The following is a 12,694-nucleotide window of genomic DNA, read 5'->3' on the forward strand; positions in this document are numbered from 1 at the left end:
GAGAAAGGGGTTACTGCAAGTTACCTTACAAAGAGCGTGAATGGTAGCCCCATTCCAGAAATATTTCACATCCTGCCCTGAAGTCGACATGGGTAAGTGGCATACTAACATGAGATGCCTAGGGTCTTGAACTGAAACCTTTTCACCAGAGGTAAGATTCACTTGAGGATTTCCTCGTTTATTACGGTGTATCCCGGATGCACTCGGATGTTCTTGATACGGAGTACACCAGACGCGCCTACACTACCATCAGACTTTAACACGCTAAGTTGCCGGCATAAAGTAGTACGACGTACCATCCTGGTAAGTTGTTATTGATAGCCACTCAAGGCAAAGGCAATCGTATATCGCCGTGACATCGCCTTTTAGATTTCTCCGTGGCTCGTCCAACCGAACGGAGATAGAGCCTCACACGGCGGTGGCGCTGTTAGATGTCTTCGGATCTGCTTCGGCCAACCAATGACAACTTCCAGATTTGCTGTACTCTGCGAGGTCCGAGAGCCGGGCCTGGGATCGTTGCCGTGCTTCCTTCAACCCCCGCTGCCGAAGACTTCGCCCATCCACCATCTACGTATCAAAGAAATCTAAAGGCAGAAATTGCCTCTAGGATTTCCTGCGTCAGTTTCGGAGTGTAGAGCAAAGGCGTTTGTAAAGAAATAAACACTCTTGTGCATGTGTCTTTGAATAAACTTGGCATCAAAATCAGGATAGTACTCCTTCACCATCGACATCTGATAGCGCCAGCCAGCGCCTTTAACCACTAAAGACCTAGATTTTGTGGGTGTCAAGTGCGGATGGACAGCGGCCGGAAGCCCTGCCGGTTCCATTTTTCAAATAACACATTACTGACCGCAGATTACGGAGATTGTGGGGTTTCCACTGCCAGGGTGACATCGTCAACAGAACGAATAAGAGTCGTCCTCATGACGCATTAGCGAAGGAGCATTTGACCAATTTCGCAATGGCACTGAAATACGCAGACTGATAACCAAATCCTTCGGGTGTCTGGAAGTAACTCAGCGTCAACCTACTGCGCCAAGTCTAGAACTGCCGCACGTGGGGTGCCACGCGGAAGAGATGGGATTTACATCGACGAACATGGTAATAGATGAGCAGACATGGGGCAGCCGAGAAATGCCTGAAACCTGTACTGGTGGAGCATATTTGCTCCGGTCAAGCTATCAAGCGTTTTCCGTGTTGTACTAGTGTAGATGCTCACACAAGCCCGTGGAGCTCGCATTTACTCGAAGCCTCGCAATTCTTCGTAAAAACTCCACATTAGCAACTGGCTTACAGGGCCCATTGTCAGAAACAATGTATTGGATTGTTTCTGCAGACACATTAGGTGACATCTGCCCGCACCTGACTTAAATGGCCGCATCGTGTACAATGTGTCAGGCTTTTGAGCCAGGTTGTGAGTCAGTTCTCAACTATTGACCATTTTGTCTGATCCTCCACATGTCTTTCACGTGTCTGGGTTGTATCGGAAACTTGGCCTGCTCGTCAACCCTGATTCTTGCGGTGTTCATTCGCCTTGCCTGTTCTATCCCCTTTTCTGGTCTCCCCCCGCGTACACAAAATTGGACTTGGCTAAAGCCATATAATGGATCTTCGCCAACACCGGCGGCAGCATGACCCAAACCTTTGGAACTTAGCATTCTGAACATATCAATCCATTGTCGTCGTCTGTTACTCCTAAAAAACCAGCGGATTTTTTCATTTCTTGGTAGGTAAAATGAGTGGTCTATCTAGTGCTAGGTGCCTGCTGGCAAACTATTAAACGGTGTCATAAGTAAGGAAGGATTGGTGGTTACACGTAAGCTTCCGCAGAACATCAGCGGTTATAAGCACTAAAAAGGGACCGAAAATAATCAACTTATTAGTTGCCTTTAAGGATATGTATCCATGTTTTAGCTATCTGTGTGACTGGTCATGCCTGGTGTCTAGAGATAACTGCGGTGCAACATCTATCAATGCAAAAGATATCCAAGGTGTCTAGATTCTGAAAGCCCCCAAAGTCAAATTCTAGACAGTAGTTGAAATTAAAATACCGTCGAATTGGTTGGTTAAGTGCTAGATTTCCCCAACCATCATATGTGTGGTCGTGTAGGGTAGTGTTACTGTTGCGATAGTTGGAATACGGAGTCGTGTGGCACTTCCAGCCACACGCCCGCCAGGCTGAGAGGCCCAAGCCTCCCAGACCCACGTGACAGGCCAAGGGGGAATATTGTCACACGGACCACTGCATATATCGGGGCATGCATTCAACCCATGCACCCGGCTATTGTTTCCCATATAAAACTAACGGGGATGTCATTTTGTGCATGAAAACCTTCAAATCGGTAATTACCGAATAGACGGTTATATAATCAACCCAATAACCCCTAGACAGTCTCTAAGGAATGGAAGCATCTTTTTTTACCCCATAAGTGGTGGGCAAATTGACTGCGTGACAGTTATGAGCCCAGTACCTCATGGTGACAATTACCAATTGAAAAACCGACTTCCAGAAGGGAGCAGTTCAGACTTATGCCATAGACAAGGGCACTCAATTGACGAAGTTACCGACCCATGAGACTTTGGCAGTCAAGTCCACCAAACAAAACATCAATTCCAATCACACAAGGCTGAACGTTGAAGTGTTGAAACATTCAATCACAAAAGAACTTCTGGTCATCAATTCATATCATCAACACTTATCAAAAAATCACAAAAAGTTCATCTCAACTCAGGGGGACTTACCACATCTGAGGAGTTGAACCCAGGACTCTTAACTTGAACCTTATATAAGTTCATGCTCGACCATACCACTGATACGCAGCCAGGAGGGTTGGAATTACGAAACGGAAGAGACACCTAGTTGCTCATTTTATGCCTCTGAAAGCTTCGGGCAGATAAGACGAACAGGTGGTTCACTTTATAGTCTTCGTGTAACGGAACCGATAAGACTTTTTACAAATTGCGAAAACTCCACAACCCTGAATTGAACCCACGAAGGGGAGCTTGCCAGTCTTACGGTCCTTGCGAATAGCTACAAGTTGGGTGGCTAGACCAACTACACTAAACGGCAGGTTCATTAGACAGGGGGGGCGTCTTGCGTTTTGTTGAGAATTGAGGCGTTGAGATTGGCTATATACCCTCAAACCTCTAGGCAACAATCGACAAAATCACCAACTTGAAACAAGAAGTGTCTAGTCACGAACTCAATCTTGGCCACGGCGAAAAACCAACTGCACAACGATCAGAAGAAAGAGACCAGTTCTCTTTTCAAGAGAGATCATGAATTCAACTACGGAAACTGCAAAATACACACAGCGGCTACAGACTAACAGCGACTGGAACCACTGGTTCAACAACTTACAGATGCTGGCAAACGTTCATGAAGTCTGGGACTATGTGAATCCAAAAGGAACCAAGATTAATACTAAGCCAAGATTGGAATTCCCAGACCCAAAAGACCTCAGACAAGAAGAACGAGCAAACTATAGCAACGTTATCAGCTATGGAAAAGCTATCTATCAAGAAGAAAAAGACCAATACAACCAGGTTCGGCGAAGTCTTCTAGAAATTCACAGTTGGATCATGAACACTGTAGCAGCCACTTATATCAGCCAAGTCAGCAAGGAGCAAACAGTCAGGGATATCATAAAAGCTCTTGAAAAACAGCTAGCGCCAGACAACTTTGGGAGACAACAAATGGTATTGGAAAGATATAACAAGCATATGCTATCAATCAAAAGAGCAAAACTTGGAGGATGGCTCATAATCTATCGAGAAATCATGGATGAAGCCCAAACAATCGGAATCCCTGCTCTCAGCGATCCAGTTACTCAAGTCTCTGAGTTCTTGAAAGCAGTCAAGCAAATTGCACCAGATTACTACACATCTGCCTCTTACGACTTCACAAAGCGATACAAGGATGACCCAACCTACAGTTCGATCAGCAAGACTGCTGGAATTGAGCAAGCTAACGATTTCCGCAGTTGGGTGAGAACTTTCCACCCAGACTGGCTGAATGCTGCTCCATTAAAAGACACGAGTTTCGCTACTTGGCAAGGAGAAAACGAACAAGGAATAAAACAGGGGGCAAAACGAGAGCAAAAGTGTGCAGCTTGCCCAAACGAAAGTCACCGATTTGTTGATTGCAAACATGCCAACCCTAAGAAGCGAGGCCCAAACTATCATGAAGATAATCCAGAAAATAAGAAAGCACTAGAAAGATTGAATAAGTATCTCCAGAAGAAACCACACTTAAAGAGAATAGTTGAAAAACTACGAAAAGGGGCAAGCGATCAGCAGTCTCAAAAGTCCCCAGATCGAGCAACATCTTCCTCAAACTGGAGAAACACTACACAATCATCATCCCACTATACTCAAGAAGTGTCTGATGGAGAAGGATCACTCTCATCTTTCGTCACTATCGTCAATCAAGGAGAAGCAAGTCTCTATTCAGGATTCCCACTGTCAGACAGTGTGATAGTAGACTCAGGAACAGGATTCCACATCTGCAACGACTCCTCAAGACTTCATGATCTCGACTACACAGTCACAAAAGACTTCACCACTGGAGGAGGAGATGTACATGCAATTGCGAAAGGCACAATGATCATCAAACCAAACCAAGGCGGCAAATCCAACAACAAGGAGATCAAAGTCAGAAATGTATGGCTTGTGCCTGGATACCCAACATCGCTCCTTGGGACAGAACCGCTGAAGCAAAAAGGGATCATCTTTACAACAGGAATACCGGGTCTTATCGACTCAAAAGGCAGACTTCTATTCAAAACACCAAACCGATATGGTCAATACATTATTGAAGCTAGCCCAGCTCTGCTGAACAATACCTCGTTCAGCAATACCGAGAAGACTGTGAGATTCAGCCCAACCGTAGAAAGGAAACCAACCAAAGGTTTTCAGTCAACAAGACAACCACTCCCAACATCATCAGCAGAAGCCAAGTTGTGGCATGAGAGACTTGGTCATCCAGGCGCTGAGGGACTGGAACAGCTACTTAAAACAGCTCTTGGGATACAGATAAAAGGAATCACAAAAGTGGAATGTGATGCCTGTGCTGTTGGGAAGGCAACTCGCCAAATTTCCCGCAGAAACCCAGACCATTGGCCAACTGCTGTAGGAGATTATCTATCTCTCGACTTCTTTACACTTAGCAAAGCATACAATGGGGAGAAGGTAATCCTGCTGGTCAGCGATGGCTGGTCAGGGTTCTTCTGGATAAGAACTCTTCGTACTCGAAAGGAGGGACTACAAGCTATGACAGAATTAGCAGCATACCTCGAGAGACAGTGCTTTATCAAAATCTCTATTCTACGCCTAGATTGGGAGGTTGCTTTACGCAATGCGTTTGAACTATGGGCAGCTGTGAATGGATATATGATTGAAAGATCAGCTGAGTACACTGGTGCTCAAAACCCAGCAGAAAGAGCTGGAGGTGCTGTGTTTATGATCATGAGAGCACTTCGATTTCAATCTCGCTTTCCTGAATTGATGGCACCAGAGCTGGCAAAAGCAGCAGTTTATCTGTCAAACAGATTGCCTCGAAGACGCCACAAGTGGCAGACACCATTGGGGTTGGTCAACACTTGGCTGAACTCTCATCAACAGTCTACCCACAAGAGGGCTGAAAAGCCACAACTAGCACACTTGAGGCGATATGGCTGCAGAGCTTACCCCTTGACACAAAACTACAAGAGAGGAATAGAAAAGTCAAACAAAACTGCGCCAAGAGCTCATATTGGCTATCTATGTGGTTATGACAGCACAAATATCTACAGAATCTGGATCCCAGCAATAGGAAAAGTCATGAGAACTAGAGACGTTACTTTCGACGAAAACACGCTGTATGATCCAAGGATTGAGGATACCAGCAAGTTAAGCCAAATGGAACTTGAATTCCAGTTCACAGAAATGGATATCCTATTCATAAATCCAATTGAACAAGACCTAGACACAGCTGGCTGGGATGGAGAAGATTTCAGCGATAATATTACCGGGCCACTACCCGCCTCGAATCCAGCCGCTCAAGAAACAACACCGGCAACACCGATGCAGGAGAAAGAATCAGGGGATTTTCAATTACCTACACCCACTTCTCTATCACCAACAGTACAGCTGTCAGATTCTCAAACAACTGAGGGGGTGAGGGAGACTCCAGAAACTCCAGAAGTATCGCCAACTCTAGAACAATCGGATCAAAGTGAGACCATAGAGGAAACCTCAACAGACCGACTCGAACTACAACAGACACCAGTCATAGAATTGGAACCAGAAGAAATCATACCACAAGATTCCTCCACAGTAATCCCAAACATAGCGAGAAGGGGAAGACCTCGTGGCAGCAGAAATCACAACATCTACAATCGATCAGCCCCTCTTGGTCAAACAAATCAACAGCCACCAGAAGCAACAAGATCATCACAAAGACTGAGAAGAGCAAGAGAATCCCACTTCACACTGCAATCTACGGATACAGTAAAAGGAAGAGATCAATGGGATGCATCAGCAGATGATTTAGGCAATCCACACCAAAAGACACTTCCACCAGTTCCAAAGAATTACAGTGAAGCGATCAAACACCAATACAGTCACAAATGGATTGCTGCAATGAATATTGAGAACAGATCACTATGGCAAATGGGCACGTTTGAAATGATTGATCTTGGCAATATTGATCAAGACACTCAGCGAATTATCCCATTGAAGTGGGTATTCACATATAAGGGCAGCAAAGGATATCTCAAGAAGTTCAAAGCGAGGATCTGTGTTCGAGGAGATCTCCAACCGACAAATGAACTAGAGACCTATGCCTCAACGCTTGCTGGTATATCGCTGCGAAGTCTCATGGCAATTGTGGCGAGATTTGACTTAGAGACTCTTCAATTGGACGCAGTCAACGCATTTACACATGCCACAATTGATGAGGAAGTCTATGTTTGGTTTCCTCCAGGATTCAGACAAGAGGGATACTGTCTTGCCCTGCGAAAAGCACTATATGGATTGAGACGAAGCCCACTGCTATGGCAAAAGAATCTGGAGAGATCATTCAAGAAGCTTGGCCTTATCCCACTCCAAGAAGATGACTGTATCTACACCAATCAATACTTCATAGTATTCCACTTTGTGGACGATATTGGGGTTATATACCATAAAAAGCATGAAACCAAAGTAAAAGAAGCAGTTCAACAACTCAAAAAGGAGTATGAAATGAAAGATATGGGAGAATTGAGTATCTTCCTAGGAGTCAGAATAATAAGAGAACGAAAAACCCGTCAACTATGGATGAGTCTCGACAACTATATATCTAAGGTCACTGAAGAATTCAAGATCAGAACCTCAACCAAGCGACGCCAAACACCTATGGCAATAGATAACCTGGTCCCAAGTCCTGGTCAGGCTACGCCAGAGGAAATCAACTACTATCAACGGAAGGTTGGATCAATCAACTATGCTGGAGTGATTGGCAGACCAGATATAGCTCGAACAAGCTCGAGACTAGCAGAATTCCTATCAAATCCATCTTCTGAACACCAGAAAGCAGCATATGAATGCTTACAATATCTTGAGGACAACAAATACCTCGCTATCGAGTTCAACTGCAAAGGGAAAGGAGTCCTCTACTGCGCCTCAGACGCTTCATTCGCTGATGACTCTGTCACTCGAAAAAGCACTCAAGGATATGTGATGATGCTATTCGGAGGTCCAATTCATTGGAAAGCAGTCAAACAACGAAGAGTAGTCACTTCAAGCACAGAAGCTGAGCTTGCTGCTTTGACAGCAGCCACAAGAGAATATATGGCAACCATTCGACTCATGGAACAATTGAATCTCCAATTAGATGATAAATACATCATGCAATGCGACAATAAGCAAACTCTTCGACTATTGATTGCTGAAAGACCCCAAGCGACTAGCAAATTACGCCATATCAATATCAACAACTTATGGCTTCGCCAGGAATTACAGAAGGGATCAATTGACTTTCAATGGGTTCCAACCAACGAAATGGTGGCAGACGGTATGACTAAAGCAATGCCAGCCCAAAAACACAACCACTTTATCGCCCAATTGGGTATGGCGAATATTGAACATTTGATCGAGAAGAACGCAGTATGAATCTGGAATTTGGTAGTAAGTATACGGAGTTCTGAATAGTATCATTTCTGTATTTGAATGAGAATACAGAGAATCAACCTACAACAGGTTGCCTCTCTGAGGGGGTGTGTCACACGGACCACTGCATATATCGGGGCATGCATTCAACCCATGCACCCGGCTATTGTTTCCCATATAAAACTAACGGGGATGTCATTTTGTGCATGAAAACCTTCAAATCGGTAATTACCGAATAGACGGTTATATAATCAACCCAATAACCCCTAGACAGTCTCTAAGGAATGGAAGCATCTTTTTTTACCCCATAAGTGGTGGGCAAATTGACTGCGTGACAAATATCCCCACCTTCTAGTCAACAACACCACTTTCAACTATCATGAACCATCGATTAGAACCAATTTACTGTTATTTGTTATTGACGAACGGAATTCCGTTTCACCCCCTGTGAAACCTACAGTTACCCATACAAAGACATGAGCAGTAAGGCTCCATCCCATGGAACCGGAAGGAAGAACTGCAATTTGGAGAATTGTAGAATGTTGGATTGTGCAAGCCAAACGAGACCGCTTATATATCTGAACTTCGATTGGCACGAAGTTACTAGGATACAGATCCTGTCAGCATTGCAAGAAGCGAATAAAAGGTTGAGCTTATTCCTGTGCTTCAGGTTTTTTGATAGTTCTTTTTATCCCATCACACATATTCATCATAAAATGGCGAACAAAGGCATTATTACAGAAGAACTGATTTCCCTCCTTCAGGAGGAGCAGAACGGAATCGGCCTCTCCACTATTCAGTTACTACTGCCTGGATCCGAGCATTACGCTAAGCGCCGCAAGCTGCGTGATGGAGCCCTGGGATTCGATCACATCAAGCCCGCAGCCATAGCCGTGCCTCGAAACGGTTCGGAAGTGGCTCGAGTTATACGGTGGGTTAAGAATGCCGGTCTTGGGTTCACCATCCGCGGAGGAGGTAACGACTTCTGGGCACGTAGCATAGCCCAGGATGCGGTTGTGATCGATATGCGTGATATCAACAGTGTTGAAGTAGCAGACGACCGTCAAACAGCCGTTATTGGAGGTGGAATACTTCATAGAGACCTGACTATCGCTCTCGATAAAGTCGGCCTAATGACGCCCGCGGCAAATACCTGGATTATTGGATACACGGGTTGGATGTCAAACGGTGGTTATGGACCTAGTACCCATCTCTACGGAATGGGAATCGAGCAGGTCATTGGGGCAGAGCTGGTGAATGCGGACGGCGAACAGGTCGTTGCAAATGAGGAGATGCTAGAGGGTATCAGGGGCATATGTGGCCACCTAGGTGTGATCACGAGCTTGACTATCAAGGTATACCCTAAGTACGATGTAAGTGACATTGGGTGAATTTCGCCACAACGTCTTCTATTTGCTAATAGTTGGCCCAAAAGCCCCTTGGCGGCATGCTGGTTTTCGAATCTACCGACATTAGGGGAACAATCAAGGCATATCTTGAGGCCGCACCTATGCTTCCGTATCCTGAACAGCTCACAGTCCACCATTTCATTGGCTTTCAACCCCAATTTGGAGTCGTCTTCAGCGTTATGTGGACATGGACAGGTCCAGATGTCGAAAAGGGCAGGGCGGTGCTCCAGACCTGGAAAGATAATTCCCCGCCTCTCCTAATGTCCACCGTGGACGTGCTGCCCGATAAGGTGCGCCAGGAGCAGATGCCTTCACCTCTCCCCATGGGAGGCGGCCAGCGGAACTGCTTCCTAGCGCGTCTTCCCACTGCCGAGCCCGATGATGCGCTTACGGAAACGATCATTGACGCTGCTGAGAGTATGCCAAAGACCTTGGGCCCAAATATTGCGTGGGGAGGGATGGTGGATATCGACTCAACCAAGATGCCGCCGAATTGCTTCGTTGACCGGAACCATTCTTACTTCTCCTGCTCCTATCAGTATCCTTCTGAGGAATACGCTGAGGAGACGTCTTCTTGGAGCAAGTCTTTGATTGAAAAGCTTCGGTCACTAGGCAAGGACACGGTTCTGGAAAGAGGCTACCCAGCTACGAACCCACCGGGGGAGAAGACCGCGGAGGATCTTTACGGGGAGAAATGGAAACGAGTGAAGGAGATCAAGATGAAATTTGATCCAAGGAACGTCTTCAATCATGCGTACCCGAACTTCAATCTTGGATAGAACCTGCATTGAGACAACACGGGAGTAAAGGGTTGCGATGTAACCTGGAGGTGCTCAACCCTGCATGTAATTATACTACTCCCTAGTTTAGTAAAAACTCAATAATACTTGTCTTAGTACGATGACTTTGAACCAAATCCTCCTGGGATTGTGTGCATTAGGCGCTACAAACCATACTCTTCTCCAGTCATAAAAACATGCTTGGATTGTTGGGTCAAATTGTAGACTTGACGGATTGCACTCATTCTATATCATGATGTTACCGTTACTATTTATAAGAAAATTAAACCCATATATAATTAGACTAGTGACATATATTCTTACACTCCATTATTAACATTACGCTAGGCTTGAACGACTTTGAGAAATCAAACGTAAGGTTCCAGCTCCTTTTCGGTCCAGTCCCACAGTTTCTCGGCGAGTTCATCGTCCTTGGCGGGCTTAGAATCCTTCCCTGTCAAGCCTACAGGCCAGTAAAACACCCCAGTTTGAGCCTCCGGGCTGACTGCAGCCCAAAGCTGGTTTCTGGCACCGTTCTCGACAGACGTTGTAAAAAGCCATGACCCAATGTAGAACAGTGGTTTAAAAAGTGGCCAGCTGGCAAGTGGTCCGCTTCCGAGATTTGTGCTAACAACTCCTGGATGAACGGCGATACAGCGTAGCTCTGGATGTCTCTTGGCAAGAGCGCGGATGTGGTGAATATTGGCCAGCTTCGAGGCACCGTAGCGCGCCCAAGTACTCGTGGAGGCCATGTCGGTCTTGAGCTCATCAAAATTGTACACGTCCTTTGGTGGCCACGCCTCTGCAGCTGATGAGAGTGAGACAATGCGTACGTCTTTGTCTTTGTCAGACTTTGCGGTCTTTGTCAGGACGGGAAGCAAGAGTTTAACGAGGAGGGCATGGCCCATGTGATTTGTGCCAAACTGAATCTCATATCCCTCCTTCGTTGTATCTGCAGGCCAGGCCATAATGCCCGCGTTGTTGATGAGAATATGCAATTTTTGCTCCTTAGAGAGGAACTCTTTGGCTGCGCGCTTGATGCTCTCAAAAGAGGTCAGGTCGAGTTCGAGGAAAGTGATGGGTGCAGCGTTGAGGACTTTCTTTTTGATGTCGTCAATAGCAGCCAGAGCTTTGGACTCATTCCTAGCGGCAAGGTAGATGTTTGCTGGATTGCGCTTGCTGAGCTGCGTGATGGTCTCTTTGCCGAGGCCGATGTTGCCTCCAGTGACGACGATGACCTTGCCTGAAAGGTCAGGAATGTCCTTGTTTACATCGAAGTTGACCATGTTGAGAGTTGCAAAATAGGCACTTGATAATCTAGGTTTTGACTTGGTAAAAAGGCCTAATATCAAGTTTGTCTGTTTGTGATCGGTGTTGCTGCAATTTTTGAAATGGTGAACAGCCCAAAACTGCGACTACCTATGCTTAATATTTATAAGAAAAACCGGAGAGCCAATCAAAGAATAGGGAGACAAAGAGGAGATTGGTGAAACCTTGTCCAAAGTCTAAAACACGGACCCGACAGACATGGAGATACGTGAATGTCGTGGCCTAAGTCCGACGGCGGACTTGCGCCACAGCGCGGGTCTCCGTCAAAGGTTACTAGCAAATGTTCCGGCCGCTCCGAACTCCGCCGGCTCTCTGCCGATACGACTGGGGTTGAGTCGCTCCGCCGCTGTGTGGCGGAACTCTAAAAAGGTTAGAAAAGTGTCACGCAGTCAATTTGCCCACCACTTATGGGGTAAAAAAAGATGCTTCCATTCATTAGAGACTGTCTAGGGGTTATTGGGTTGATTATATAACCGTCTATTCGGTAATTACCGATTTGAAGGTTTTCATGCACAAAATGACATCCCCGTTAGTTTTATATGGGAAACAATAGCCGGGTGCATGGGTTGAATGCATGCCCCGATATATGCAGTGGTCCGTGTGACACACCCCCTCAGAGAGGCAACCTGTTGTAGGTTGATTCTCTGTATTCTCATTCAAATACAGAAATGATACTATTCAGAACTCCGTATACTTACTACCAAATTCCAGATTCATACTGCGTTCTTCTCGATCAAATGTTCAATATTCGCCATACCCAATTGGGCGATAAAGTGGTTGTGTTTTTGGGCTGGCATTGCTTTAGTCATACCGTCTGCCACCATTTCGTTGGTTGGAACCCATTGAAAGTCAATTGATCCCTTCTGTAATTCCTGGCGAAGCCATAAGTTGTTGATATTGATATGGCGTAATTTGCTAGTCGCTTGGGGTCTTTCAGCAATCAATAGTCGAAGAGTTTGCTTATTGTCGCATTGCATGATGTATTTATCATCTAATTGGAGATTCAATTGTTCCATGAGTCGAATGGTTGCCATATATTCTCTTGTGGCT

The 12,694-nt window shown here is 45.7% G+C and overlaps 2 protein-coding genes across 2 annotated transcripts; one reads left to right on the top strand and one right to left on the bottom strand.

Moving 5' to 3' along the window:
- Positions 1-8,843: 8,843 nt before the first annotated feature.
- Positions 8,844-10,315, top strand: CTRU02_213026 (d-lactate dehydrogenase; the record flags this gene model as incomplete). Its single annotated transcript, XM_070205962.1, has 2 exons — positions 8,844-9,500; positions 9,551-10,315. 2 exons carry the CDS (start codon positions 8,844-8,846, stop codon positions 10,313-10,315), a joined length of 1,422 nt encoding a protein of 473 aa, XP_070060355.1.
- A 368-nt stretch (positions 10,316-10,683) lies between these two features.
- On the bottom strand, positions 10,684-11,601 carry CTRU02_213027 (retinol dehydrogenase; the record flags this gene model as incomplete). Its single annotated transcript, XM_036721589.1, has 1 exon — positions 10,684-11,601. The coding sequence occupies one exon, from the start codon at positions 11,599-11,601 to the stop codon at positions 10,684-10,686; it is 918 nt and encodes a 305-aa protein (XP_036586758.1).
- Positions 11,602-12,694: the final 1,093 nt, after the last annotated feature.

The sequence above is a fragment of the Colletotrichum truncatum genome (assembly GCF_014235925.2).
Source record: "Colletotrichum truncatum strain CMES1059 chromosome Unknown Contig_0009, whole genome shotgun sequence".
Taxonomy (NCBI): Eukaryota; Fungi; Ascomycota; class Sordariomycetes; order Glomerellales; family Glomerellaceae; genus Colletotrichum; species Colletotrichum truncatum.